The following is a 27,964-nucleotide window of genomic DNA, read 5'->3' on the forward strand; positions in this document are numbered from 1 at the left end:
GGGCCCAGGAGCTGCGTTTTTAAATGACAGAGAAATCCTAAGACAACAACGAGGAGGAAAACAAACCAAACCCAGCCCTTCCCATAGTTGTTATGCCAACCAAACGGGAGGAGCCTGCGACCATTGCACCAATCAGCGCCCGGGCGTGCTTCCCGATCTAACCAATGAGCAGGGCGCGCCGTGCGTGAGGCCGCCCAATGGGAGCGCGTGCGGCGCGGGCCGCGCGGTATTTGAATCCTGGACTAAGGGCAGCTCGCCGAAGCCGCTGTGTGGAGCGGGCCTAGGGAGCCGCTCCAACGGCGGCGGACGCCAGTGCCTGCCAGCTCCCCGGCCGGGCTGTGGGACTCGCCTCCGCGTCCCTCATGGCGCTGCTCCGACGCCCGACGGTGAGTGGGTCTGGCCTCCCCGCCGCGCCCGGCTCCTTTGTCCCGCACCGCGGCTGCCTCTCGTCGCCCTGGGGCCTTCGGGGGCCGGCCGCGGTCAGCTCGGTGCGGCCCCGGGCTGGGGAGGGGTCGGGCCGGTGTCGGACGCGACACCTGTCAAACGAGCGGCCCTGGCCGCGATCCCCGGGGGTCTCTGGCCGCCAGCTAGCTGGCGAGGCGCAGGCTCGTCCCGGGATTTCCTTCCCCGCTCTCTCCCAACCGGCTGCCAGTGCTGGGATCTGTGGTGGGGGTGGGGAGCCGAGACGGGTTCCTTAGGCCTGTTACATCAAGCCCAAAGCGGCCACGGCCGTGTTCCCGCACTCGCGGGCTTCCAGGCCAAGTTCACTGTGGTATGGGTTTGTTCCCTTTGACTAGTGTAATAGAGATTATGCATATAGCTTGTGCCCATATGGCTGAAGTGAGACGAAAGAGTCCAAACTTGTTGTTTAATCTTTGTAACAAACCGAGTGTTAGGGTGTTTGGGCCATTTTCCCCCTCAGATCCACCTTTGCATTGCTAACAGCGGGCCGGGCTGTGACACAGCTGCAGCACATTTGCCAGGCCGAGCTGCTAGTTAACAGCTGCTCGTTTCAACAGTTACATGAGCAGGTTTCCACCCATGAGAGCTATGTTAACAAATGCTACAGAAAACTGGCCATTGATACTGGAAAAATTGAACAGTGCCACTCGAGAATATAAATTTTAAGTCCTGAGTAAATCCATCTGGATTCATAACTTTTTGTGAATCTAAATCCCATCAAAATCTTTCAAGGAAGATTCTGTCTGGCCTCTCCGCCGTTACAGATACACTCAAGTCCTCTTTAGGGAGTTTTCTTAAGAGAAGGACCCACCACATCTCCAGGATAGGACCCTGTTTTGCGTTTGAAATGCTTACCACTGTGTGATCAATCTTTGTGATGGGAATTGCTTTTCTGTTTTTTTTTTTTTCTTTTTACTGAAGCAGATTTTAACTCTAATCACATTCTTTCTAAAGCGAGTTTGTTAACACCAACCATCAATTTTTATTTCCAGCCTTTTGGCCTCTCTGCATCTGAGAGCCGAGACTGTGTCACCCAGGAGTAGCATCCCTCAGCATCCTTACCGCAGCAGGTCTGTGCAGGGCTGACCTCACTGACAAAGCTGTATTTCCCTGGAGCGTTTCTTATTTTGCTAATTGGCAAAATGAAGCTGCTCAAGTTACTCAACGTGATTTTTTTTAAGCAGTCAAACCTGTTACCTATTCATATTATAGCTCCTTAATGTTTTACTTTAATTGGACTCATTACCAATCTCTGTATTGGAACATTTTTTTAAAAAGTGACCTGAACTAGGGCCCCACACAGTAGCCTAGTGGCTAAATCCTCACCTTGCACACACCAGAATCCCATGTGGGCTCTGTTTCTTTTCTTGGCTGTGCCAATTCCAATTCAGCTCCCTGCTGTGGTCTGGGAAAGCAGTCAAGGACAGCTCAAAGCCTTGGGACCCTGCACCTGCGTTGGAGACCAGAAGAAGCTCCTGTCTCCTGGCTTTGGATTGGCTTAGCTCTGGCCACTGTGGCCACTTACAGAGTGAATCAACAGACTGAAGATTTTTTTTCTATCTCTGTAAAACTGACTTTCCAATAAATTTTTTTTTTAATTTGTTTTCTTAAGATTTATTTATTTTTATTGGAAAGTCAGATATACAGAGAGGAGGAGAGACCGAGATCTTCCATCTGATGATTCACTCCCTAAGTGGCCACAATAACCAGTGGTGTGCCAATCCAAAGCCAGGAGCCAGAAGCCTGCTTCAGGTCTCCCCCATGGGTGTAGTGTCCCAAGGCCGCTAGGCCACCATGCTAGGCCTCAAAAAATAAAAAAAAAAGTGATGTGAATTAGCTAATGGTGTAGGTACTACAGGAGAAATAATCGCTTATTTGTGAGGCCCACTTAAATGCTCAAATAGGCTTTTTAAAGATTTTATTTATTTGAAAGGCAGGGTTACAGACAGGAGAGAGAGCGCCTCATCTGCTGGTTCTGTCCCAATGGCTGCACCGGCCAGAAATGGGCTGGTCTGAAGCCAGTGGCCAGAAACTTCCTCTGGCTCTCCCGTGTGGTGCCAGGGTCCAAGGATCTGGGCCACCGTCATCTGCTTTCCCAGGCATTAACATGAAGCTGACTGGGAAGTGGAGCAGATGGGATTCTAACCAGGGCCCCTATGGGATGCTGGTGCTTTGGGCAGAGGCTTAGCGTACTGTGCCTGCCCCTCCAAATAGTTTTGTCACTTGGGAAGATCACACAACACAAATAAAGTAGATATATGATTTGGGGTTATGTAATCGGTCACAAAAAACTAAAGACTTCTTTTTTTTTTTTTTTTTTTTTTTTAAAGATTTATTTTTATTATTTTTTCATTGGAAAGGCAGATATACACAGAGGAGAGACAGAGAGGAAGATCCTCCGTCCGACGATTCACTCCCCAAGCGAGCGCAACGGGCCGATACTATGCCGATCCGAAGCCAGGAGACTCTTCCGGGTCTCCCATGCGGGTGCAGGGTCCCAAGGCCTTGGGCCATCCTCGACCGCCTTCCCAGGCCACAGGCAGGGAGCCGGAAGGGAAGCGGGGCCGCCGGGACTAGAACCGGCGCCCACATGGGATCCCGGGCGTGCAAGGCGAGGACCTTTAACCACTTGCGCCACCGCGCCGGGCCCTAAAGACTTCTTAATGTGTGCCTTGTTACTGGGTTTTAGCACATTCACTTTCCCTAAAGTCTCAATTTGAGTACCTGATATTAACTTATTTTATATTAATGTTTCCTTAACTTTTTGTTGTGTGTGTTTTAGGTGTCCAATGATGTGGAGAATATAGACGCAGGAGTTAATCCTAAAGCTAAAAGTCATGTGACTATCAGGCGTGCTGTTTTAGAAGAAATTGGAAATAGAGTTACAACCAGAGCAGTACAGATAGCTAAGGTAAAAACCCTGAGGCCTTGGTGTGCATATAGACGCTGATCCTGTAGGCCCAGAGGGGCAACACTGGCTATCTGGCCCCATTTGTGTTTCTTCTTCCTTGCAGAAACCTCAGAACTCCAAACTTCCAGTTCACCCCACCAAAGCAACAAATGTCAACAAACAGCTGAAACCTACTGCTTCTGTGAAACCAGTGCAGATGGAAACGCTGCCTCCAAAGGTAGGAAGAAATGAGTTTACACTCAGTGAAGTTGTCCATTTCCTTTTTCTTTTCTTTTTTTTAAGATTTATATTTATTGGAAAGGCAGATATACAGAGAAGGAGAGGGAGAAAGATCTCCCATCCACTGGTTGTCACGCCAGGCCCTGAAGTAATGCATTTCCAGCTGCACTGCAAAAGGTGCCTTACCATCACAGAAACGGAGAACTCTGATAGGTAACGCCGGTATCACCTTACTACCTAAAGCAGTGATTTCAGTGTGAAATGTTGTGGGACTTGATTTACATAATGCGTGAAGCATGGACATGGGCCTAGTGGTTAAGATGCTTGCACTCCACACCAGAATGCCTGGGTTTGAGTCTCAGTTCTAGCCTGATCCAATCAGCTTCCTGCCAGGGTGGACCCTGGGTGGCATCTCTGATGGTTCGAGGAACGGGGTTGCTGCCACCCTCTGGAGAGCTGGATTGTATTCCTGGTTCCCCGGTAGGGCTTGGCTCAACTCTAGCTGTTGCAGGTATTTGGGGAATGACTGGTGAACTCAAACGGAGTTAGAATGCTGATAGACTCCTGGACTTGTTCGCTTTTATGTTCAAATATGCTCAAGCTCTCATACAGGAGTTACTTGTTCATAGGCACCGTGTAGCTGCTTGGAAGGTAACAGTAACTACTTCACTCTTTCCAGCATAAGATAAATATATATCAAATATGTATACATGTGTATGTATATTGGAAACTTTACAAAATAGAACTTTGCATATATGAGATTGCTACAAAAACTTTATGGGAAAAATTACAAGAAAAATGGTAGAAGAAACTCATGGGTGGGTTTCACAATTTTTCTCTCTCTCCCGAAAACTTATCTTTTAATTCCATTTTCTGTAAAGTTTTTTGAAGTCTGTCACAATTGAAAAAGAGGTATTATCGAATACATACTGTGCATACCCACTTGTTAAGCTTGCTAAGGAAATATGTGTCTTCCGGGAGACTTAAGTAGAAGAGGCATATGTACCTGTACATTAAATTAGCAATTCCAGGGATTGGTTAGATGCCACTGAGCAGTCTGTGAGCAGGCATCAGATGAACAGGGAGACCCAGGTGGCTTCCTGGCAGGGTCTACCTGCCGGCGGGAGAGCACGCTAAGGGATGGAGTGGCTAAAGGAAACCTGGTGTCATAAATGGGACTTTGAAGGATACGAGGAAAGGGTCCCTTTACGGGTGAAAAAGCAACAGTAAGCATCAGGGCAGCCAAGTTGAAAAAGCCGCGGTCCATGTCCTGGGATCAAGGAGCCTGCAGGTCTAGATTGAATCAAAAGTTATGTGGGAGGAAGCATTCAGACAGGACAGTTGCAGCTGAATGAGAATGCCCCCTGTTAGGCAATGAGGAGACTACAGACTTTTGAGCAACAGAAAAAATACTGAAATCATAAGGTGTCTCTGGGTGGGAGGTGAGGTGGGAGATGTCATCTGAGTCTTGACGAGCCCAGAGCCCTAAGCTCTTCCCTACCTGTCATGCGTGGGAAGTGCTAAGGAGCAACACTGTGTTAGGGTGTACCAGAATGCCCTTCAGGGACATCCTTCAGGATTTAGAAAGGGTGCTTTGTATACACTGCTTGGAGTGGAGGAGTGGGCCATTTGAACATGTGGGTCTTAAACCACTTACAGAATAAATTAATGTCATTAAATAGGAAAGCCAAGAGAGGGAGGCATGTTTGGGGAGGGTGCCCTGTTTGGCTTTAGATTTGTTGAAGTGGTGGGGGGATATCTTGTTGGCTGATGACATCTGAGGGAGAGGGCGGCCTGGGGGAACCTTTACCCAGAACTCCATGGTGGGAAGTGCAGCAGGCAAAGGTTTTGCATGGAGTGCTGCAGCTCAGAGCAGATACTCCAGCTAACCTGCCTGGGAGGTTGGTTATCTGCCTGGCTCAGTTGGTTGGTGACTTACTACCTAGCAAAGCCAGAGGCCCATTTTCACACATTAATCTCTGAGCTGCTGTGCAGCACTTGTTTGTGGTTCCTCCCACACTGCAGACGGAGGATTTGGCATTGGATTTCAGATCATTCTTCTCCACAGCGTGTAAGTCTTCTTACTTTCATCCAAAAAAAAAATGATCAGAGGGATAGTTAAGCTCTTTGAAATAGTGCTGTAATGAATACTGCTTATATAGTTGCTAAAGTAGCCTGTATTAGGATATTGATTTAAGTCCATTTCATGAAACACCATTTAGCCACAGGTATCAAGGTTTAATTGAATCTCTACAATATCAACATTCTTGTAACATTATTGGGAAACCAGTTTGTAACAGAATACATGTGACCACAGATTAGCTTTTAAAGTGCACATATGTATGCAAAATATCAATGGTAATTGTTTTTGAGTATTTTGTTGGACTTAAGGTTGAGTTTCATTTTTTTCCCTAAAATTCTCAGTCTTTCCCCCTTGGTACACATTTCTGATTGAATGAAAGTAGAAGAAAAAAGACTACTTAAAAAAAAATACAGTGAGCCAAAAAATTGTTGTGAAAGAAACAAAGGAAAAATTGTTTCTCCCCATGCCCTTTACTGCTCCACCCTTTCCCCACATCTCCTTGGCTGACTCCTTTGAGGCTGCTCTATTTCCATTCACATAAGCATCACTTACACGTGGTGGAAACATAACTCAGTGTTCTAGTTTAGAAGTTATCAGTAGTTAAAGAACAATTATTTTTCAGTTCAAACACACGCCTTTACTCTGAGCAGTAAAAAAAAGTGAAGGGACCATTGTGTGTGTCTGTGAGGGTGTGTGTGTCTGTGAGGGTGGGGCCGCTCCTGGCCGGTGAGCCCCTTGCTTCCTGCCCTGGAGGCCTCCCGGCTCCTTGGCAGCCGCCCTGTACTTGATGTAGTGTCAGTGGAATGCACAGGTTTCTAGCTGCTTTTCTGGAGATGCGCTTGAGAGCTGGTGTTCCTGGACTTGTGGTACCATCCTTTCTGTGAGGCTGGAGGGCAGGTGAAGCAGAGCCCTGGCTGAGCAGCTGAAGGGTTCTGGGCACTGACAGGCTAGTTATCCTGAAGCGGGAGGGCGAGGTGGGGATGGCAAGGGGAGTGGTTAGAAAATTTTTGCTGCTGACCATGACCATGGAAGTCTGGTGAACACTGAGTATTTTGAAAGGAAGGGGAGACCTTCCTCAACCCCTTGTTTGCTGGATATTAGGGAAACATGAAACTATTGACTCGGTCTCCAGGTACGTCTTAGCCAGATAGACTCGAGGAGTCCAAGCGGGGTTAGCATGCACTTTCACAGTGAGGTGCATGCTTAGGAGAACTGAGAAATGGCAGCCAGAAACTCAGGGGAGCTGGGAGTTTTGCAGATTTGGTTTCAAAATCAAATTCAGTGATAGTTACTATTCAAACACAATCATGATTTATGACCTAATTCTCCCTAATATAAGATCTGTGTAAAAGGAAAATAAACACAACTGCTCACATTTTTTTAAAAAAGATTTATTTTTATTGGAAAGTCAGATATACAGAGAGGAGGAGAGACAGAGAGGAAGATCTTCGGTCTGATGATTGACTCCCCAAGTGACTGCAACGTTTGGAACCGTGCTGATAAGGAGCCAGGAACATCTTCCAGGTCTCCCACATGGGTGCAGGGTCTCAAGGCTTTGGGCTGTCCTCGACTGCTTTCCCAGGCCACAAGCAGGGAGCTGGAAGGGAAGTGGGGCTGCTGGCATTAGAACCGATGCCCATATGGGACCCCGTTGTGTGCAAGGCAAGGACTTTAGCCGCTAGGCTACCATGCCTGGCCCTTCACATTTGTTTTTAAAAGAATGACTTTGTTTTTATCTACACAAGGAACATAGTCATCAAATAACAAAAATATTAAAATACCTAAGTGACCAGTTCATTAATTCCCACAAATTGCCATCTGTTGCCTTCTGAAAGCTAATCACAGGAAGTAGTTCTGCCCATGTGCAAGTGAGAGTACCTGTATATGCACACATACATGTTTGTTGCTACAATGAGGTGTCTGATTGGCATCAGTTTTTGTTGTGATCCTCCCCTGCTGCAATTAATCTGATACTGTATGTCATAAATTTAAAAGTAGAGAAAGAAACTTTTTAAAAAAATTTATTGGGAAGTGAGATATATAGAGAGGAGAAGAGACAGAGACAAAGATCTTCTATTTGCTGGGTCACTTCCCAAGTGACTGCAAATGGCTAGAGCTGAGCTGATCCAAAGGCAGGAGCCTCTTCTGGGTCTCCCGTGCGGGTGCAGTATCCTAAGGCTTTGGGCTGTCTTCGGCTGCTTTCCCAGGCCACAAGCAGGGAGTTGGAAGAGAAGTGGATCTGCTGGGATTAGAACCAGTACCCATATAGGATCCTGGTGCATGCAAGGTGAGGACTTTAGCCATTAGGCTACCACACTGAGCCCAAGAACTCTTTTAAGCATTCATTCATATTCATTCATTTAATATCTACAATAATCCTACATGGTGGCTATTAGCATTATACTAGTTTGCACATTATACAAAGAAGCTGAGCCTCTCACTGTTAGTAAATAACAGTTGTAAGCTCGGGTCACCCAAGCACGGAGCCTGCATTCTAGCCACTTTGTCCTAGTGTACCACTGGAAGATATGCTATGCTTTGGCCATATGAGTTGCAGCCTGCAGAAACTAGAAAACTCAGGGCACCAGGCTCTGACATTCTGACGTCCAGATGCCTTCATGGACACTTGCAGCTTTTCCTGGTGTAATGGTGTCTCAAGAAAGGAAGAACTCTTACCACAACTTGTGAATACACCTATATTTACATATTATTATTGATGCTCTCTGCATTCTCAACTTGTGCTAGCAAGTTGAGAATGATCAAATAGGAGCCTCTGAACTTAACTAAATTAAAACAAAACTAAAAAACTTCATTTTATTAAGAGGTAGACAATGAGAGCAGCCATCTATTAGTTCCCTCCCTGAAAGCCCTTACTAGCTGCCATGAGCAGGAACACAATCCACTCACCCCATGTTTCTGAGAGGAGCCCCAGTCCTGCCGCTGGCCAGGGTCTTTAGCGGCAGCAAGTGGGAATCCCTGCTGCAACCTGCTGTTGACCTCCCATTCTCTGACAGGGGACCCTGACGCCCTAATTGCTAAATTGAATACCTGCCCCAGGATAAGCAAAAATTCACACTTCATACAGCTTTTGATTTGACTTTCCAGTTGTCTTCACTAGCCATAGAACTCATTGATTCATCCAGTTGGGAGGTTTTTATTTACAAATCACTTTTGTTCAAAGAATTGTGATTGGAAAGGGTGTCTGGCACAGGAGCTAAGATGCTGCTTGAGACCCTGCCCCCTGTTCTGCAGTGCCTGGGTTCAAGACCAGCCCTGCTCTAGCTTCCTACTGACATGCACCCTGGGAGGCAGCGGGTGGCCCAAGAACTGCAGACCCTGCTGTCCGTGGATTAAGGTCAGGCATCCTGGCTTTGGCTTGGCCCAGCCCTGGCTGTTAGGGGCCTTTGAACAGTGAACCAGCACATGGGAAGTCTGTCTTCAAATAAAATTAAAGTCTGACAGTGGACTAGCTCAACACATCTAAATGGAAGATTGCATGGTTGCTCCCTGAGGCTTAGGTGACTGCCTGAATAGACAGGTTGGAGCTTTTCAGGTCTTTTAGGAATGATGTGCTGGACTTCACATGGAATTCTTTTTTTTTTTTAAGATTTATTTTATTTTTATTGGAAAGGCGGATATACAGACAGGAGAGACAGAGAGGAAGATCTTCTGTCCGATGATTCATTCCCCAAGTGAGCGCAACAGTCGATGCTATGCCGATCTGAAGCCAGGAGCCTCTTCCTGGTCTCCCACGCGGGTGCAGGGTCCCAAGGCTTTGGGCTGTCCTTGACTGCTTTCCCGGGTCACAGGCAGGGAGCTGGAAGGGAAACAGGGCTGCCGGGACTAGAACCGATGCCCATACGGGATCCCAGGCATGCAAGGCGAGGACCTTAACCACTGCACCATCGCGCCGGGCCCTTCACATGGAATTCTTTACATCAATTCTGGATTCACAGCCACAGAACATATGCTTGTCTCATTCTGTTAGCTTTGGGGTGTGACCAAATTAAAGACTGCTTTCTGAGTGGGACACAGCTGATACCTGACTTCCTGTGCTGTCAGCCTTTCCAGGCAGGAAAAGCTCCCCTCCAGTGAGCCAGCCTCCTGCTGAGCTCCGGGTGTCTGTCACGGTGCCCTCGCTGCAGCCCACATACAGTCTAGGCCCTCAGCAGGGCTCAGGCTCCCCTTGCCTCCTTGGTCATCTGCCTTCTCCCCAAGTCACCTTTGTTCTTTTTGCCTCCTCTGGCACCCCAGCCTGCTTCCCTTCAGCCTTAGTTCAGCTTCCTGGAGGTCTCCTGTCAGGCACCCGAGAGACTGCGCTCTGCAGTTTGATAACCCATATGTCTCACACACTTGGCCTTTTTTTTTTTTTTTTTTTTTTAATTGGAAAGTCAGATATACAGAGAGGAGAGACAGAGAGGAAGATCTTTCATCTGATGATTCACTCCCCAAGCGGCCGCAACGGCCCATGCTGCGCCAATCCAAAGCCAGGACCAGGAGCTTTCTCCAGGTCTCCCACGTGGGTGCAGGGTCCCAAGGTTTTGGCCCGTCCTCACCTGCTTTCCCAGGCCACAACAGGGAGCTGGATGGGAAGTGGAGCTGCCAGAATTAGAACCGGCGCCCACATGGGATCCCCATGTGTTCAAGGCGAGGACTTTAGCTGCTAGGCCACTGCACCAGGCTTATACATGCTTGGCCCTTTCTCAGGTTAAGGTCTTTAAAAGGGAAGGACTTGTTGTTGGACTGCTGTTTCTTTTTGATGTTGTATCGTCCTTCGACACAAGTTTAATAGTCACTGAGTTTTGCTATAAGTTAAAGTTACCTGCTTTATTATGCAGCCTCCTCTTGCTCTTTAATACATATTTAATACATATTCTTTATAGCCTAGCAGTCCTGGGAGGCTTTACTTTGTACCTTCTATTTTTTCTAGAAGGCATGGTTTATTTATACTTCATTACTAAATACTTAACTTACTTTGTAAATTTTTTATTTGTGTGGTTTCTATAAATAAGAACCCAGTCAGCAAACATAAAATATTGTGTATATTTATATGGGCTATGCTTTCTTCTGCTATTTTGTTCACAGACGGGGACATGCTTTTATTTATTTTTTAAGGTTTTATTTATTTGAACCAGTGACAGGGAGGGGTCTCATTGCCCCAGTGGCTACAAAAGCTGGCTACCAGACCAGGAGCCTCACACAGGTCTCCCACGTGGGTGGTGAGGCCCGTGGACTTGGGTCCTGTACTGGCTTCCCAGGTACATTAGCAGGGAGCTGGATTGACAGTGGAGCAGCCGGAATTGAACCACACTCATACGGGTTGGCGCTGTTGCCAGCAGTGACTTAATGTGCTGTAGCAAAGCACAGGTCCTCTGGAACTTGCTCTTTTCTCTTTCTTTTCTTTATCTTCTGTTTTCTTAAGATTTATTTCTATTGGAAGGGCAAATTTACACAGAGGAGAGACAGAAAGGCCTTCTGTCTGCTGGTTTACCTCCCAAGTGACCACAACGGCCAGAACTGAGCCAATCCAGATTCAGTAGCTTCTTCCGGGTCTCCCACGTGGATGCAGGTCCCAGGGGTTTGGGCCATCATCTACTGTCTTCCCAGGCTACAAGCAGGATGCTGGATGGGAAGTGGAACAGCCGGGATATGAACTGGTGACTGTATGGGATCCCAGTACCTGCAGGCACGGATTTAGTCACTGAGGCATTGTGCCAGGCCCTGTTTTTTGTTTTTGTTTTTGTTTTTCTTTTCCTTTTTCTCTTTTTTTCTCTTTCTTTCTTTCTTTCTTTCTTTCTTTCTTTCTTTCTTTCTTTCTTTCTTTCTTTCTTTCTTTTCTTTCTTTCTTTTCTTTCTTTTCTTTCTTTCTTTTAAGATTTGTTTATTAATTTGAAAGGCAGAGTGATGCACAGAGAGGAAATCACAGATGTCTTATACACACAGACACAGCAGGGCCTCCCATCTTGTGCCAGGAGTTCAAGTACAGCTTCTCTTGCCTTCTCAGGTGCATTAGCAGGAAGCTAGAAGCAGAGTATTGGGGACATAAGCTGGTACTCTGATACAAGATGCCGGCATTAAAAGTAGTAGCTTATGGTGCCCGGCGTGGTAACTTAGCAGCTAAAGTCCTCTCCTTGAACATGCTGGGATCCCATATGAGCTCTGGTTCTAATCCCGGCAGCTCCACTTCCCAACCAGCTCCCTGCTTGTGGCCTGGGAAAGTGGTCAAGGATGGCCCAAAACCTTGGGACTCTGCACCTGTGTGGGAGACCCGGAAGACCTTCCAGGCTCCTGGCTTCGGATCATCGCAATTCTGGCTGTTGCAGTCATTTGGGGAGTGAATCATCAGACAGATGATCTTCCTGTCTCTCCTCTCTGTATATCTGACTTTGCAACAAAAATAAATCTTAAAAAAAAAAAGTTGTAGCAGCTTAATCTTGCTACCCTACAGCATTAGTCCCATTTGTTTTGCTTTTCTGGTGCCACTTTCAACTCATAATAGTTGAAGAAAATATTGTGCTTAGAGGTGGCAGCTGTTAAAATGAATGATTTCCTCCAGTAATTTCTGAACCAATGTGGCCAGTGTTTTCATTTAGTGTGACCTAGCCAGTTCGTTTAGATGCATGAGACCCTGAAGAAGTAAATAAATAAAAAAAAATCTTTATTTACTTATTGTTATTATCATTTTATAATACAGTTAGAGGCTCCTGGGATTTCCTTTATCCCCTCCTCAACTTCCCTTCCCCCCTCACGTAGTTTTCCTATATTATTACTATAGTATAGTTCTATTTTTTTTAAAGATTTTTTTTTATTACAAAGTCAGATATACAGAGAGGAGGAGAGACAGAGGAAGATCTTCCGTCCGAAGATTGACTCCCCAAGTGCTTTGCCGATCCAAAGCCGGGAACCAGGAACCTCTTCCAGATCTCCCATGCAGGTGCAGGGTCCCACTTTAGCTGCTAGGCCACGTCACCGAGCCCTATAGTATAGTTCTTTACACACAGTCATATGTCCATCGTTGCGGGCATGGACAATGGCAGAGAGTCTAGAATCCTATTGTCAAGATATAGTAAACAGTGTCCTTGTAAGTCCATCTTTGTCTGGAAGTAGAAATGCATACTACATTGTATTTTTACATCTGGATGTTAGTCTCCATTTCACAGTTACTGTACATCCCCTTAAATGAAAAGTCACAATATAAAATCAACAACAGGAAGAAAAAGAAATTAACAATACCATGAAGTTAAATAACATGCTAATGAATGACTAATGTGTCACTGAAGAAATGAAAAAGAAAATCAAGAACCTTCTTGAAGAAAATGCTACTGTATGATCTATGAGTCATTGAAGAATTTAATCAGAAGAAATGGCTTTGAAGAGATTAAAATAACAAAAACAAAAACATCAAAATCCATGAGATATGGTTTCTGCTGATCTTTGTTGGTGAAATGTGTCTCTTCTAGACAACAAATAAATGGATTTTGTTTTTTAATCCAGTCTACTAATTTATGACGTTTGATTGAGCTTAGGCCATTTACATTCAGGGTTAATATGTATGGGTGGTAATTTGGTCCTGTCATTTTAGGAATGGGTTGTTCATTGATTTAGTCTTCTGTTGTCATTTTACTGGGATGTTCTTCACATTTGTCTTTGGCTTTGGTAGGTGCTATTCCTCTTCTCTGTCAAGAGAACACTTGAAGTATCATTTGTAGGGCAGGTCTGGAAGAGGCATATTCTTTTAACTTTTCTTTACTCTGGAAGAATTTTATTTCATTTTCAAAGACAAAAGAAAGCTTTGCTTGGTACGTTATCCTGGGCTGAGTTTTTTTCTTTTAGAATCTGGAATATGTCACTCCATTCTCTTTTTGCCTGTAGAATTTCCTGTGAGAGATCTCCGGTGAATTTAATTGGCATTCCTTTATACACCAATTGATTTTTTTTCACGTGCACATTTAAGGATCTTTTCCTTATGTTTGGTTGAGGAGAGCTTGATAATCATGTTTTGGTGAAGATTGCTTCTGGCTAACCCTGTTGGGAGTTCTGTGCCCCTCCTGGATGTTGTTTGGGGCACCACAAACAACAAACAACATCTAGATGAGGGAATTTTTCCCTTATTTCATTAAATGTTTATATATATATAAATGTTTATATGTTTATATAAATGTTTATATATATGTTTATATATATATAAATGTTTATATATACGTATATATATAAATATACACCGATCTGAAGCCAGGAGCCAGAAACTTCTTTCAGGTCTCCCACACGGGTGCAGGGTCCCAAAGCTTTGGACCATCCTCACCTGCTTTCCCAGGCCACAAGCAGGGAGCTGGATGGGAAGTGGATCATGCAGGATTAGAACAGGCGCCCATATGGGATACTGACATGTTCAAGGCAAGACCCTTAACCATTATACTATCATGCTGGGCCCTCATTAAATATATTTGTAAAACCAGTTTCTCTTTCCGCACCTTCTGGAACTCCCATAACTTTTTTTTTAATATTATCACAATCTTTACATAGTTAATTAGGCTAAAAAGGTTCAAGGGCTACAGGAAAGTGGGTAAGACTATTATTTTTTCCATATTGTTTCCTTCATGTTTAAAGGGGGGTATTAAGGGAGAAGGCCCACCAAATTTCCCACCCTCCCCAGGTCCCGGATGTAGGGTATGCTCTGAGGTTCTTGCTCAAGTGGTTTTGATATTTCAACAGTTATGAATCGCTGCCAATCTTGCCACTCCAAGCACTATGAGGTCTTTGAAAAATCCACTGGTTGACATAGTCCATCATAGAGTCTCTGTTTGCCCCGTATTTCGCTGCCAGGATAGCTGAGATGGTTGGTTGACCTGTTCTGTCTTCTCTCTTTTCTTGGTTAGGGTTCTGAGTCCAGCATTTTGACTGGGGAGATCTCCAAAGAAACTTTGTCTGAGGTGTTCTCAAACCAGATTCTTGTATGTGCTAGCAAGTATAGGGCCCAACACAGTTCATCGCCCTGATCAGCTGATGGTTGCAATTGCTTGGTTGGTTCTGTTTGCACTCCCGACTTCCACTGGAACCAATGGGTGTTGCAGTCCAGCCTGGTTTTGCCCAGCACATACTCGGCCCTCGCATAAACCAGTAGGAGCTGCAGCCTAGTTGGAGTGACGCGCAATAACCCCCACCAGGCCCACCCCCTACTCTGGTTTGCCAGTATGTGTAGCAGACTAGTCCAGCCTGTCCCACACCCCATTCCACCCCAGCCACTGTCCTAGTTTTATGCCCTCCCGTGGAAGTGGTAACCCAAGAGGGAGGAGCCCACTATTTCCCTCCCAGGCCCTTCCCACTCCCAGATTATGCACTCTCCAGGTAGTTCTGTGGTTTGACTTGACAGAACTAGCCCCCAGTGCCAGCTTCTGCCAGCTGATGCTGTGGCTAAGCCCAAACAACCCTCACCCACTCTAATTTTGTTTGTACCAGTAGGAATAATCAGCCCAGCCTGGCTTTTCCCTGATCTAGTCCACATGAGGCGTACAGGTGTTACAGCCCTGCCTAGTCCGGCCTACATCCCAGCCCACATTCTCCAGTGGGAGCAGTCCAGCAAAGGAACCCTCCCTTATTCCCCTGCTGGCACTGACCCCTCTCTTCCTGGTTCTCATGCTTGCGGGTTGGGCGCTGCGGTCCCTTCCAGTACAGGCAACCTCACCTTGCCATTCCATATTGTGCACTAGTCTTTGTTGCGACCGAACCTGGCTCGACCCACAGTGTTCTGGTGCTTGGATTTGTCAGTGGATGACATGAACTGATTCAGCCTGGTCTGCCCCCGACCTGTGCCAGATGTATGCCAGTGAGTAACTTTCCATGGCCTGTTCTGGGCTGTTTCCTATCATGCTTCTTGCGCTTACCTGCCGGGTCTGTGTCCTGCCAGAGGAGTTGCCCAGGCTCCTCCATCAGAACCTCTCCCCATGCCAGGGTTCACGCTTACCAGTGGGTCCATGAGCCAGCCCTACTCAGTCCACCTCCTGTCTTAGCAGGAACAGTGGATTTTCCTGGCTGGCCTTCAACCCAAACTGGTCCTTGCTGTTGGATGTTTCAGCCCAGCCATGGTTTGTCCATACCCACATATGGCTCACACATGGCTCTGTAGGGGTTTGAGACCTTGCCTTTTCCATCGCACATCTATCCCCGTCCTCCAGGACACTAGAGGGTATTGGGGTCTGGCCTGGTTCGGTGCATCCAATCCCAGTCCACACTTGTGCCAAGGGAGACTATAACCATTTCCAGATCAGAATGCAGCCCCATTCCAGGTCACACGCCCCTTGGTGGGAACCCCAACCCAGTTAGGGTTGTCCCCTTATCTCCCCAACTGGACCTGTTCCCAGCCATAGATCACACACATGCCAATGGTTGCTCTGACTCAGCTTGGCACAGTCCCTCACCTGTCCTGACCTCTGGCTTAGACACTGTGGCTTAGCGTTCTTGGCTCACGCAGACCAGTAGGTACAAGAGCCTAGCTCGGCATGACCTGTGCTCCGTCCTGGTCTCTAGTTTTGCTTGTGGGCTAAGGTTTGCTCAGTCTGCCCTGTCCACCCTGTTCCATTACCAATTGACACATTTGCCAGCTGTTGGAGCCACTTTTCCCAGCTTGTCTGACCCCCAGGTTCACCAGCAGGAGCTATGACTCGCCAGGGGAGTTTCCCAAGTTCCTCCACTTGACCCACTCTTGTACCCAGTTCTCATGCATGACATTGGGTTTTAGGCCAGTGTCCGGCATAGTCAAGCCTTCCTATGGGCCTTGTATGAGCTGGTGAATGTTGCAGCCCGGCCCACCCCACACCCTATTCAGGATGCATATTTGGGTGCTGCTGCCTTGACCAGTCCAGACGGTTGTGGGTTCCTTTACCTGTGAGTGATGGCAGGCTGCTTGGTCACACCTAGCTTAGTCCATCACCACCCCAACCCTTGAGATAACCAGTGGGGCTAGAATTTTCACAGGATGTGGCCCACGCATCCCTCACAGAATTTACCCCCAGTTATGGTTCTTAAGTGCTAGTTAATGTAATGACTTGCTTAATGTGACCCTTCTCCTGATCCATCATCATGTCAGGTAACATGATATAATTCTGCAGGACATGCCCCAAGCCATAGCTTTTGCACTGGACTGGTATTTGGTGGTCAGCATTGTTCAGTGATTACAAGTTTTACAAAGGAAGAGTTACTCCCAATGGGAATCTTTACGAATGTTGCAGGTCCTAGAAGCACAATGGGTTCAACCTGGAGCTAACAAAGCAGCAACTAAAAGAACCAAAACCCCAGAGCTCCCTGGCCAGGCGGCCAGCAGGTGGAACCTGGCACCAAATGGCGCACTGGCCACCCAGGGTCAGCTCACCACGTGCACATGGTGGCTGTCATCTGGGATCCAGGCATGAGATGCCCCGTCCTGTGGCCCACCCTCCCATAACTCTTATATTAGGTCTCTTAATAGTGTCTTTCAATTCTTGAATACTTTTTTTGGCCTGATCCAGCTCTGCTTCCAGCTTTTTGTTTGCTTCCCCCTGGTGACAGGAGATATCTTCCAATTCTGAGATTGTTTCTTCCGCTTGCTTCATTCTATTTTGGAGACTGTCTACTGTACTTTTAATTTGCTCTACTCTGTTCTTAATTTTTGATATATCAGCCTTGATTTGCTTTATTGCTGCTATTTCCTATTTAACATATTCCTTAAATTCTTTGAACTCTTGTATGTGCTTTTCATTGTTGACCAGAAGCTTTATAATGAGTTTTCTGAATTCTGTGTGCCCAATTCGGCTCTAGGGGGCTGACTGGGCTGTGAAATCCACCCTGTTCTCGCACTGTCCATCTGGGATCTGCTGCTCTGTCTCTGCTCCTGGTCAAATCAAACAGAGCAGCAGGACGGACAGTTCTTTGTCTGGGTTTACCTCCCAAGCTCCCAGTGAAAGTCCCTTCCCACCTGGTTGCTGGTGGAGTTCTGGCTGCTGGTGGAGTTCAGATCGCCATTAGCTGAATGCTGCTGGAGTATCAGTCACTGCAACACCACACTGCTGTGCCCGCTGCTTTCCTGTGTCTGTCAGTCTTCAGGTACCCCTCTGCTGTTGTTCTGTTCTCTCCTATTTCCTTGAATGTGTCCTTTCTGCTTCATCATGATCAAATGTTTCTCCATCTGTTTAAACGTGTCCTTGCCCTATTCTGCCATCTTGATTCCCCAATAAGTAAGTTTAAACTCAAGTGGGAATGGTCAGAAAACACACTTATTAATTAACTCTAGTATATCAGCAGTTGATAGGTTCTGTAGGAATAATAAAAGATGAAATATATGTGGGAAAGGCCAGCAGAGCTGGTGCTGATTTTAAACAGAAGTCAGAATCAACCTTTTGAGCAAAACTGGCAGACCATGAGGGGATGATCCTGTGGATGCACAGGCAAGGGCATTCAGGTTGGATGGGGCTGTCTGATTAGGTCTGGCTAGGGGGTTGGGCAAAGGAAGCTGAGAGGAGGAAGGAAGGAGTTGCGAGAAGCCCCGGAGGACCAGCGGGTGAGGTTGGCCTCATAGGCCACGGTGAGGACTTGTGTGGTTTTCACCTTGAATGAAATTAGTTTTCAAGAATTAATGTTTCTCTTAGGCCCGGCGTGATGGCGCAGTGGTTAAGGTCCTCACCTTGCACGCCCAGGATCCCATATGGGTGCCAGTTCTAATCCCAGCGGCCCCACTTCCCATCCAGCTCCCTGCCTGTGGCCCGGGAAAGCAGTCAAGGACAGCCCAAAGCCTTGGGACCCTGCACCTGCGTGGGAGACCAGGAAGAAGCTCCTGGTTTGGGACCGGCATAGCATTGGCCATTGTGCTCACTTGGGGAGTGAATCATCAGGCGAAAGATCTTCCTCTCTGTCTCTCCTGCTGTCTGTATATCCGCCTTTCCAATAAAAACAAAATAAATCTTTAAAAAAAAAAAGAATTAATCTTTCTCTAAAAATATTTGCCGTATCTTGAATGTTTCACCTCTTCTACAGGGCTTACTTGGTTTGGACTTACCGTGTTTAAACATTGCCTGTAGTGCCGCTGTCGAATTCTGGTGGCTCTGCGTACATTTGGCGTGAGGGCTGCGCCCAGTGAAGTAACACTTGTGCTGTGATTGGTCGTAGGGTCCTTCTCCTGTACCTGATGATGTGTCCATGAAGGAGGAGAACCTCTGTCAAGCTTTCTCTGATGCTTTGCTCTGCAAGATTGAGGATATTGACCAGGAAGACGGGGAGAACCCGCAGCTCTGCAGTGACTATGTGAAGGATATTTACGTGTACCTGAGGCAGCTGGAGGTGGGGGACCTCTGTGGTTATTACAAGCAAGGTGGGGTTCAGCACACAGCTGCAAAGGAGATGGGGTCAGTGCTTACAGGTCTTAATTCTGCCAACAGGTTTTGCAATCCATCAACCCACATTTCTTAGATGGGAGAGACATCAACGGACGAATGCGTGCCATCCTGGTGGACTGGCTGGTGCAAGTTCACTCCAAGTTTCGGCTCCTGCAGGAAACTCTCTACATGTGCGTTGCCATCATGGATCGGTTTTTACAGGTAAATGTGGCTTCAGGGTCCTGGGGCCAGGGCCTCCTTGAGGCTAAGAGCTGGGATGGCAGCAAAGAGCTGGTTTATGAAAAGCCAAGGTGTTTCATGAAGTGGACCAAATTTGTCAAACCCTTGATGCTGACCAACCCAGGGTATTTCCGTAAGGTTTACCCGTTAACACTTGTGCTGAGAAATACTTTCTCTTCCGTGAAAATGCTTGCAAACAAAACAAAGATTCATTTGGAATATTTGCATATGCATAACGAGATAACAGAGATGGAAGCAGTTTCATGCACACCTTACACACAAAGGCTGCCAGCCACTGTGTGTGTGTGTGTGTGTGTGTGTTAGCTCCATCCCATGAGACTTGATGTGCAGCTTCTGCTTGTGGTATCACGTTAAGATTTGGATCTTTCCGCATTTCAGATTTTAGACTTTCAGATCAGGGATGCTCAGCCATATTGGATTTCCACATTATTGTTCAAAGGAAATACTATCAAATGCTGTGAAATTTGTTGTGGCCTACTTCTGTGGTGTTCAAAGTTTGGTACCTTATAAAAAAATTGTTTTTTAAGATTCGTTTATTTGAAAGACTGAAGTTTACAAATTGAGGGAGAGAGAGAATGTTTTCTATTCACTGGTTCACTCCCCAGAGGCCACAGCAGCTGGAGTTGGACCAGTCTCAAGCCAGGAGCCAGGAGCTTCTTCTGGGTCTCCAAAGTGGGTGCAGGAGACCAAGAGCTTGGATTATTTTCTGCTGCTTTTCTAGGTGCATAGCAGGAAACTGGATTGGAAGTAGAGCAGCTGGCACTTGAACTGGCACCACATGAAATGCCAGTGTTGCAGGTTAGCCAGCTTACCTGCTACAGCACAGCACTGGCCACATTTTGGCAATCTTTGGTATTAAATTTTCCTGCTTAAGAAATGAGGAATCTCAAAGTTTCAGGGCTCGGGTTTCCACCCACTTGGGGCATTTGATCACCACCGAAGATGGAGGAGGTTGATTTTTTTTATAAAGTCACAGAGGTGGCAATGTGGACTACAAATAGGACTGTTAGAACATGCTGAGAGACAGAATGAGCTTCAAAGTATTTATCAACTGGAAATGCACAGACAGCAGTTAGGATGGACACCAACGTCTAACAAATGGTAGCCCTGTTTGTAGATTTAGTTGAAGGCACCATTCATGATGTATTAAGTCAAGTACATATTATACAACACAATATGGTGATATTTATGTTTATAATAATTGCCTGAGATCCCACAAAATCCCAAGTAACCACAGATTCAGTTGTTTGCAATATGAAATGCTAATTGGGCAGGAAAGCATGGTAATAATTTAGGTAGATTCCCTGTAGCAAAAGTTGAGGCAAGAAAAGTAAAGTTGTAGTTTATAAAAGAAAAAGAGGGGCCCGGCACGATAGCATAGTGGTTAAAGTCCTCGCCTTGAACATGCCGAGATCCCATGTAGGTGCAAGTTCTAATCCTGGCAGGCCTGCTTCTCATCCAGCTCCCTGCTTGTGGCCTGGGAAAGCAGTGGAGGACAGCTCATGGCTTTGGGACCCTGTACCCACGTGGGAGTCCTAGAGGAGACTCCTGGCTTTGGATCGGCTCAGCTCCGGCTGTTTTGGCCGCTTGGGGAGTGAATCATTGGACGGAAGATCTTCCTATCTATCTCTCCTCCTCTCTGTATATCTGCCTTTCCAATAAAAGTAAATAAATCTTAAAAAGGGGGGGAGAGAATTGATGGAAGCACTCATATCCTGGGCTGAGATTTCTCCTTGCTGACTGGTGGCTGGACTTCGGGTTTTGGTGAGGCTTAGGGGAGGCTGAGCCAGGCCTCAGGTGCTCACTCTCTTGCTGGCCTGCATCTCAGAACACGGTAAGGCTGGCCAGGGTGACCAGCATCCTCCTTAGTGGGGTGATGGTAGGCTGGTGTCTCCATCCTTTTTGCATCATTAAAGATGAGGAACTATGTTGTGCCATCTGCATCCATCAGAGAGTTAGCCATGCTCTTGGTGTCCAGGTCTCCTGGGCCCAGCAATGAGCTTCAGCACAGATGGCAGGGACTTCTCTGGGCTCTGCTTTCCTTGCACCTTCCTCCCAGAGCCCAATCCTGTTGCAGAAGTGAGCGCTGACACATTTTCCCCCCCAAACAGGTCCAGCCAGTCTCCCGCAAGAAGCTTCAGCTGGTTGGGATAACTGCTCTGCTGTTGGCTTCCAAGTACGAGGAGATGTTTTCTCCAAACATTGAGGACTTTGTTTATATCACAGACAATGCTTACACCAGTGCCCAGATCCGAGAGATGGAGACTTTGATTCTGAAAGAGCTGAAATTTGAGTTGGGTCGACCTTTGCCTTTACACTTCTTAAGGCGAGCTTCCAAAGCAGGCGAGGTAAGTGCCCATTTCTGTCTGAAATCTTAGCCCAGAAACATGGACCCAATTAAGGGGAAGCTCAAGAATTAACAGAAAGCATTCTCAGAGATAAACTTTCTCATCAGTTCCTATGAGATAAGGCCTCCCATTCCCAGTTTGCAACACAGTGTGGGACAGCAGTCCTTGGCAAGGATGGGTGAGCGAGTCAAGAGTTTCAGGACATTCAGAATGTTCTAAGAGAGTGATAGCCCTTGTGGTTCTCCCTGTCCCTGCCTGTCCTTTCCCAGGTTGATGTGGAACAGCACACGTTAGCCAAATACTTGATGGAGCTGACTCTGATTGACTACGACATGGTGCATTATCACCCTTCTAAGGTGGCAGCCGCTGCCTCCTGCTTGTCTCAGAAGGTTCTAGGCCAAGGAAAATGGGTGAGTATTGGGTTGAAGAAGTTCATTGGGCTGTATTTAAGTCCTGATAACATTAAAGACCGTGGCATTTGAACAGAAAAGTAAGCTGTTTCGAACAGCTCAGAGACTGGTTGATTATAGCACGATGTATAGATGTCAAGAATGAGGAAGGCCACATAGAACCAATGTATGATTTCTTAGATATTTTATTGAATGAAACAAGCAAGTTGTCAAGCACATAAGACAAACCAAGGCCAAGACATGCTGTTTAGCTGGTCCAGGGAGGAGGAGCCATGTTCAGATAAAGGTGGACAGTAGGAGCAACCAGCTCCCCCACTCTTATCTCACAAACCAAGAAAGGAGACAGAAACAGAAGACAGTGCAAGGCCTGGGCCACTCTGGAGCCTGACTCCTGGCAGCTGAGCAGTTTCATCGTCTGCTCAGCCTCGCAGGAGACCAGCGAGTGGGAGAGGGCTTAGAGGCTGCTTCTCCCACACTGCCACTGCTCCTGTGCAGGGAGCTCGTGGTGTGTTTGTGGGAACCAATTAGCTGTTTTGACTTGCGTGGGCCTCGGCATTCCATCCTGGCTGCCAGGACAGCTGTTTCCTGTGCAGGAGTCTATGGTAGTGTTCCTTTTGTGCTAGAAAGAGCATGTATTAGTCTATCTATTTATGTTGGCTAATTTTTCAAAAACAAAGGAGTTGCCAGAAACTGATAAAAATGGACACTTTGGGGTTCTGTGGGAACAGCAGAAGACTGAGCAAGGGAAGGCTTTGGATTGTAATTTCTTACTGACTTACACATGATATAAACGTTTACAATGTATGAATGCCTTATGCAAATTCTAAAATGAAATCAGGCAGGAACAAGCAATTTAACTATCAAATTGGTAACATAACAGAATGGATTTGCATGCCTTGACCTCATCCTTCTGAGGGCACATCCTTCTGTAATGGCAAGTTAAAGGGCCCAAAGCAGTTACATAAAAGTTACTTGGCAGTTTGATTGTTAATAGTGGTCTCTTATAATCCTGATATTCTTTTGTGTGTATTGCATGATAAAGCAAAATTTATTGATTCTTATTAAGAACTCAGAAATTCAATATAAGAATATTAACAATTTAAAACCTTCTAATATTAAATCTGCTTTGAAAATCTGTTAGCTTTTTAATGAAAGGGCTTAGAAACAATGATAACCCAGTAGTGATAAGCATGTCTTTGTGCTTACATTTTGGGTACTAGCTAGCACTGTCCCCTAGGAACTAGGCCGCCTCAGACAGCCAGATGCAAGGCCATGGCAGGGCACGTGCTGGAAGCCTAGGTTTGTCAGTGCTGTCAGCGATCCAAGGTCATTGAAGTTGCATCCATGGAACATAGAATCATACGACAGTGCTCTGGCAGTGATACAATATAATGCAGAATATAATGAGTTAATAAAAATAATCCATGGATTCAGAGTGATACCAAAAATCAACGGGAACTTCCCTTCCTTCCTTCCTTCTTTCCTTCTCAAGAAAAAATTGAACCCAGGAACGCTGTGCTGAGATGCTAACGTTTTAACTACCAAGTTAAATGCATACCCTTGCAGCCTGTATCTTTTTTGTCCCTTTTTTCAAACTTGTTATTTTATTATTCATTTGAGATAGCATATTTTTAACTTGCACTGTAGTCAGACTTCCTGGCTCCACCAGATAAGGAGTTTTACAAATATAAAGAGACGACAGGACAGCAGACAAAAAGGCAAGGGTTATAAACCATCATCAGATGGAAAAACGTTCACCCTCTCTCATGTGTAAATCTTAAGATAGTCAAAATTATTGAAACCACAGAGGTATATAATTGTGTATAATTTCTGTCAATTTATGGGACAAAGATTTAAAGCAAAGTTTGAAGAAGCATTGCATTTACCACACAACTGATATACTCAGATCATTTTCTTTTTAAATTTTGTTGTTCTCACATATGAAGGAGAACATGAGATATTTGTGTTTGCCAGGATTCTTTTTTTTTTTTATCAGAAGACCAGCTAATTAAAAGTGGTGGAATTTTACATCTTTTTTTTTAAATCTCCCGTTGTAAAAATTGATTCAGAAAAGGACCAAAAATTACTGTTTTGAGGAATTTTGAGGAATAAAATTCATGTGGTCTCAAATTACTATCCTACAGACACTTCCAGTTCAGAAGAATTAGGAGGCAGGGGCCTGAGGGTTCCCACCTTACCTCGGGGAGCGTTTGGCTTTGCTGGTGATGGGGCCACCTGACTCTCCATGCCTTTTGGGACAACAAGGAGTATGCATTGTCTCTGATGCAGTGTTCATGCCTGCATTAGTCACAGAGAAACATGTAGGCAACTCCGGTTGGGAAGCAGTCAGAAAGTAACGGGCTGAAAGGGTCAAGAAACTGTCATTGAAGACAAGGTAGAGACTGATTTAAATTCAAAAGGCTGGGCCCTGGCCTTGGCTCACTGGTTATATCCTCACCTTGCATGTATTGCCCGGGGTCCCATGTGGGCTCAGGTTTGTATCCTGCATGATCCACTTCCCATCCAGCTCCCTGCTTGTGGCCTGGGAAAGCAGTTGAGGACGGCTCCAAAGCCTTGGGACCCTGCACCTGTGTAGGAGACCTGGAAGAAGCTCCTGGCTTCAGATCAGCTCAGCTCTGGCTGTTTTGGCAACTTGGGGAATGAATCAGCAGATGGAAGGTTTTTCTGTCTCTCCTCTCTGTAAATTTGCCTTTCCAATGAAAATAGATAGATCTTTTAAAAAATAGTAAATGTAAAAGGCTACAAACACAATGATTTGATGTAGTGTATGCACTTTGGTTGCACTCTGGATTTAAACAAAAATGCAACAAAAACTTCTACATGGAACATTGTGAAGCAGTTGGAGAAATTAATTATTGACAGTAAGACTGGATGACTGTGGACTTGTTGGTGATGTTTCTTGTGTGAGAGATTTTTGAAGCATTTAGACGTGATATATCATGGTGTCTGCCATTCACTTCCATATGGTTCATATGGTTCAGCTAAAGTTGTGCATGCACACAGAAGTGCATGGCCAGGAGGCATGACTCTGCCAGTGTGAAGACTCCCAGAGAAGGGGGGAAGGTGCTGCCATGTACACAGCAGCAGTTTAGATCCAAGGTTGCCAGTTGCAGAAGGGTTTGTGGAAGGTGAAACTAAATGATTGTTTATTTTGGTGCAAAAACAAAATTTTGAATTGCAAACACATAGATGGTTCTGTCAGTAGTTCATGGGATATGTACAACATGAAGAATCTGTTCATAGTTTTCAAAACATTTTTGCACCAAAATAAATACATGAGCTCATTTAGAACTCTGCTCATTTTTTAAAAAATTTTATTTCATCTTAAATTTTATTCTTGTAGCAAATAGCTTCACAAAATATTTGCATTCAAATGAGTTTATGCTAATAAAGCAGTTTTAAGAGACCAGCACTTTTGTCATTCTATTGCTAACATGAGCAAACAGATGCACTCTTGACTCCTGAAGATAGATTATATCTCTTTAATTCTTTTTGTATTTTTTTTATTGATTACATTGCATTATGTGACATAGTTTCATGGGCTCTGGGATTCCCCCAACCCCTCCCCGTACCCTCCCTCCATGGTGGATTCCTCCACCTTGTTGCTGTATTACATTTCAAATTCAGTTAAGATTCTTTCATTGCTAGTGTATACCAAGCATAGAATCCAGCATCTTATTTTTTGAGGCGTCTGTATTTCAAAGGTCGGCAGACATGGGCAGATGACTAGAGAGCTCCCATTTCCTGGTTCCTTCCCCAGCTGCATGTGACAGTCAGGGCAGGGCCTGGTGAAGCCTGGGATCTGGAAGCCAGTCTGGGTCGCCCACAAAGTTGGCAACCACTCGAGCTATCGCCTGCTGCCTGCCAGGTGTGCATTTGCAGGAAACTGCTGGGTTAAGTTTGAATTATGGTTTGTTTTGTCAGTTATCCTGTGTTAAAGGGATGTGTTATTTTTTTCAGAACTTTGTCACAGCACTCTGAAATAGAACTGTATATATCTTCACAATATTGCCAATCAATAGTTATGCTTTTGCTTGGATTTTGTTTGGGGAGACTAGGTGATGAGGCTGGATGAGGCGGCTTCTTTAGCTTTCCCCTGATGCGTCACCACATGGGTCAACAATAGAAGCTTGAGCAGTCTTAGCTCTTCTGGGTTTGGCAGATTGCTGTCCATGGTGCAATTTCTCTTCGTTTGGTTGTCAGGCAGGCTGTTCCGGAGTGATGTTTGAGATCCGGCCAGCGCTGGAAAAGGGACACCACCTTGCTTCTATTTCCATTCTAGCTTCCTTTCCATTATTCCCTTTCACTTTGCTGATAGAAGTTGGCCTGTTAGCAGATCTACCCTCCATGTCTGGGCAGTCATGAGCCTCTCGCAGAGTCCTGTCTCAGATTGGACTCATCTGACTCAGAGGTTGGCACTGGGGCTGTACTAGGCAATCAGAAGGTGGGATTCATCTCACAGCTTTCATAAAAGTCATGTCAGTGTGTGTACCATTTACACTTCCTGCCTCTCATTTCCGTCTCCTCTTTGTCTTGCATTCAGAACCTAAAGCAGCAGTATTACACAGGCTACACCGAGAATGAAGTACTGGAAGTCATGCAGCACATGGCTAAAAATGTGGTAAAAGTGAATGAAAACTTAACAAAGTTCATTGTAAGTACTCGTTTTCTGAGTCATGGGAAGCATGGGGTTATGGAAGTTGTGTGTGTATTTTCATGTCACTGTACGACTGGCTTATGTGCAAGTCCATTTGTTCAGAAAGCCTTTCATTCTGCTGGTGGCACACAGTGATGAGCCTTGAAGAGCAGACTTTGCTTGTGACAAGGCACGCAGACCAGCCACGTCTAGGTCCAGCCTGCTGGTAGCCATTCAGTTGCTCAGTGTTTTGATTTGCTTTGTGCACCTGACAGTCCTTTTGGCTGGGCACCAAACAAGCAGGGGAGGTGGGGATCCTGTGATCAGAAGAGCAAGGCCCCTCACAGCAAATGGCCACGTGTTTGGGGACATTACTTGGGGCCTTTGCCCAGCACCTTGTGGAGCAGGGACTGAAAGGAACCTGCATGGCCAGGAGGAGAGAAAGAGCAGGTGGCTGGCAAGCAGCCACATGGCCCAGTAGTGAGAAGTCAGAGGGGCCTTGGTGCTGGCCTGCCCTGTGTGACACCCTGTCTGACTCCAAGTAGCAGAGCCTGCCAAAGATCTAGTGACATTCAGTCAGGAGTTTGTACCACAGGAAATCCTCCATTGACCTCACTGCGTGGGATTTCAGCAAGACTGAGCCCCAGGGTGGAGGTGTGCTGTGTGTGGTTGCCCAGGTTTTGTTAGGTTCTTGTGCTGGTTCCCGCTGCTAGCCTGGTGAAGCCGTTGTGTTCTGATGGCCTTAGGTGTGACCAGGCCTCTCCCTTATCCTATTCCTGGGGCTCCCGAGAGAGGCTTGTGCCTTAAACCCTGAGATTTGTTTGGGCCACCAGCAGGGCTTTCTTCATTAATGAAGTGGCAGGAAGTGATCAGGACAACAAGTCGGGAGCTCAGCGCTCTCACTGGCTTCAGCAACGGGGCAGCGGGCAGCATGGGCTGCTCTGCCCCCGGGATTCTTGTGCGTGAACAGCACTGAGGAGGAAGGCGGGAGGTCCTGACATGTACTTCATCCTAAATGCCTTCTGCAGGCCGTCAAGAATAAATATGCCAGCAGCAAGCTCCTCAAGATCAGCACGATCCCTCAGCTGAACTCCAAGGCCATCAAGGACCTTGCCTCCCCTCTCCTGGCCAGGGCCTAGGCGTTCTGTCCTCATCCACACACTCTGGATTATTGGTTTAGAACTCATAGTTTTGTACATAGTCAACTGGTCTATTTCATGAAATCTCTTCTCAGATCAATTTTCTAAGTGTAAAAATAAAGCTGTTGATTTTT

General features: G+C 46.1%; 1 protein-coding gene across 2 annotated transcripts; it reads left to right on the top strand.

Annotated features, from left to right (window-relative positions):
• The first annotated feature begins 186 nt into the window (after positions 1-186).
• Positions 187-27,964, top strand: CCNB2 (cyclin B2). 2 transcript variants are annotated; one of them, XM_040969563.1, is made up of 9 exons: positions 191-386; positions 3,245-3,373; positions 3,477-3,590; positions 18,810-18,980; positions 19,079-19,237; positions 21,388-21,624; positions 21,894-22,034; positions 26,599-26,709; positions 27,720-27,964. In XM_040969563.1, the coding sequence occupies exons 1-9, from the start codon at positions 363-365 to the stop codon at positions 27,828-27,830; spliced, it is 1,197 nt and encodes a 398-aa protein (XP_040825497.1). In that variant the 5' UTR covers positions 191-362; the 3' UTR covers positions 27,831-27,964. The 2 variants fall into 2 exon arrangements, with proteins under 2 accessions (XP_040825498.1, XP_040825497.1); XM_040969564.1 differs by lacking the exon at positions 18,810-18,980 and having other exon boundaries at positions 187-386.

The sequence above is a fragment of the Ochotona curzoniae genome, unplaced genomic scaffold (genome assembly GCF_017591425.1).
Source record: "Ochotona curzoniae isolate NIBS_2020 unplaced genomic scaffold, NIBS_Ocur_1.0 scaffold_4701, whole genome shotgun sequence".
Taxonomy (NCBI): Eukaryota; Metazoa; Chordata; class Mammalia; order Lagomorpha; family Ochotonidae; genus Ochotona; species Ochotona curzoniae.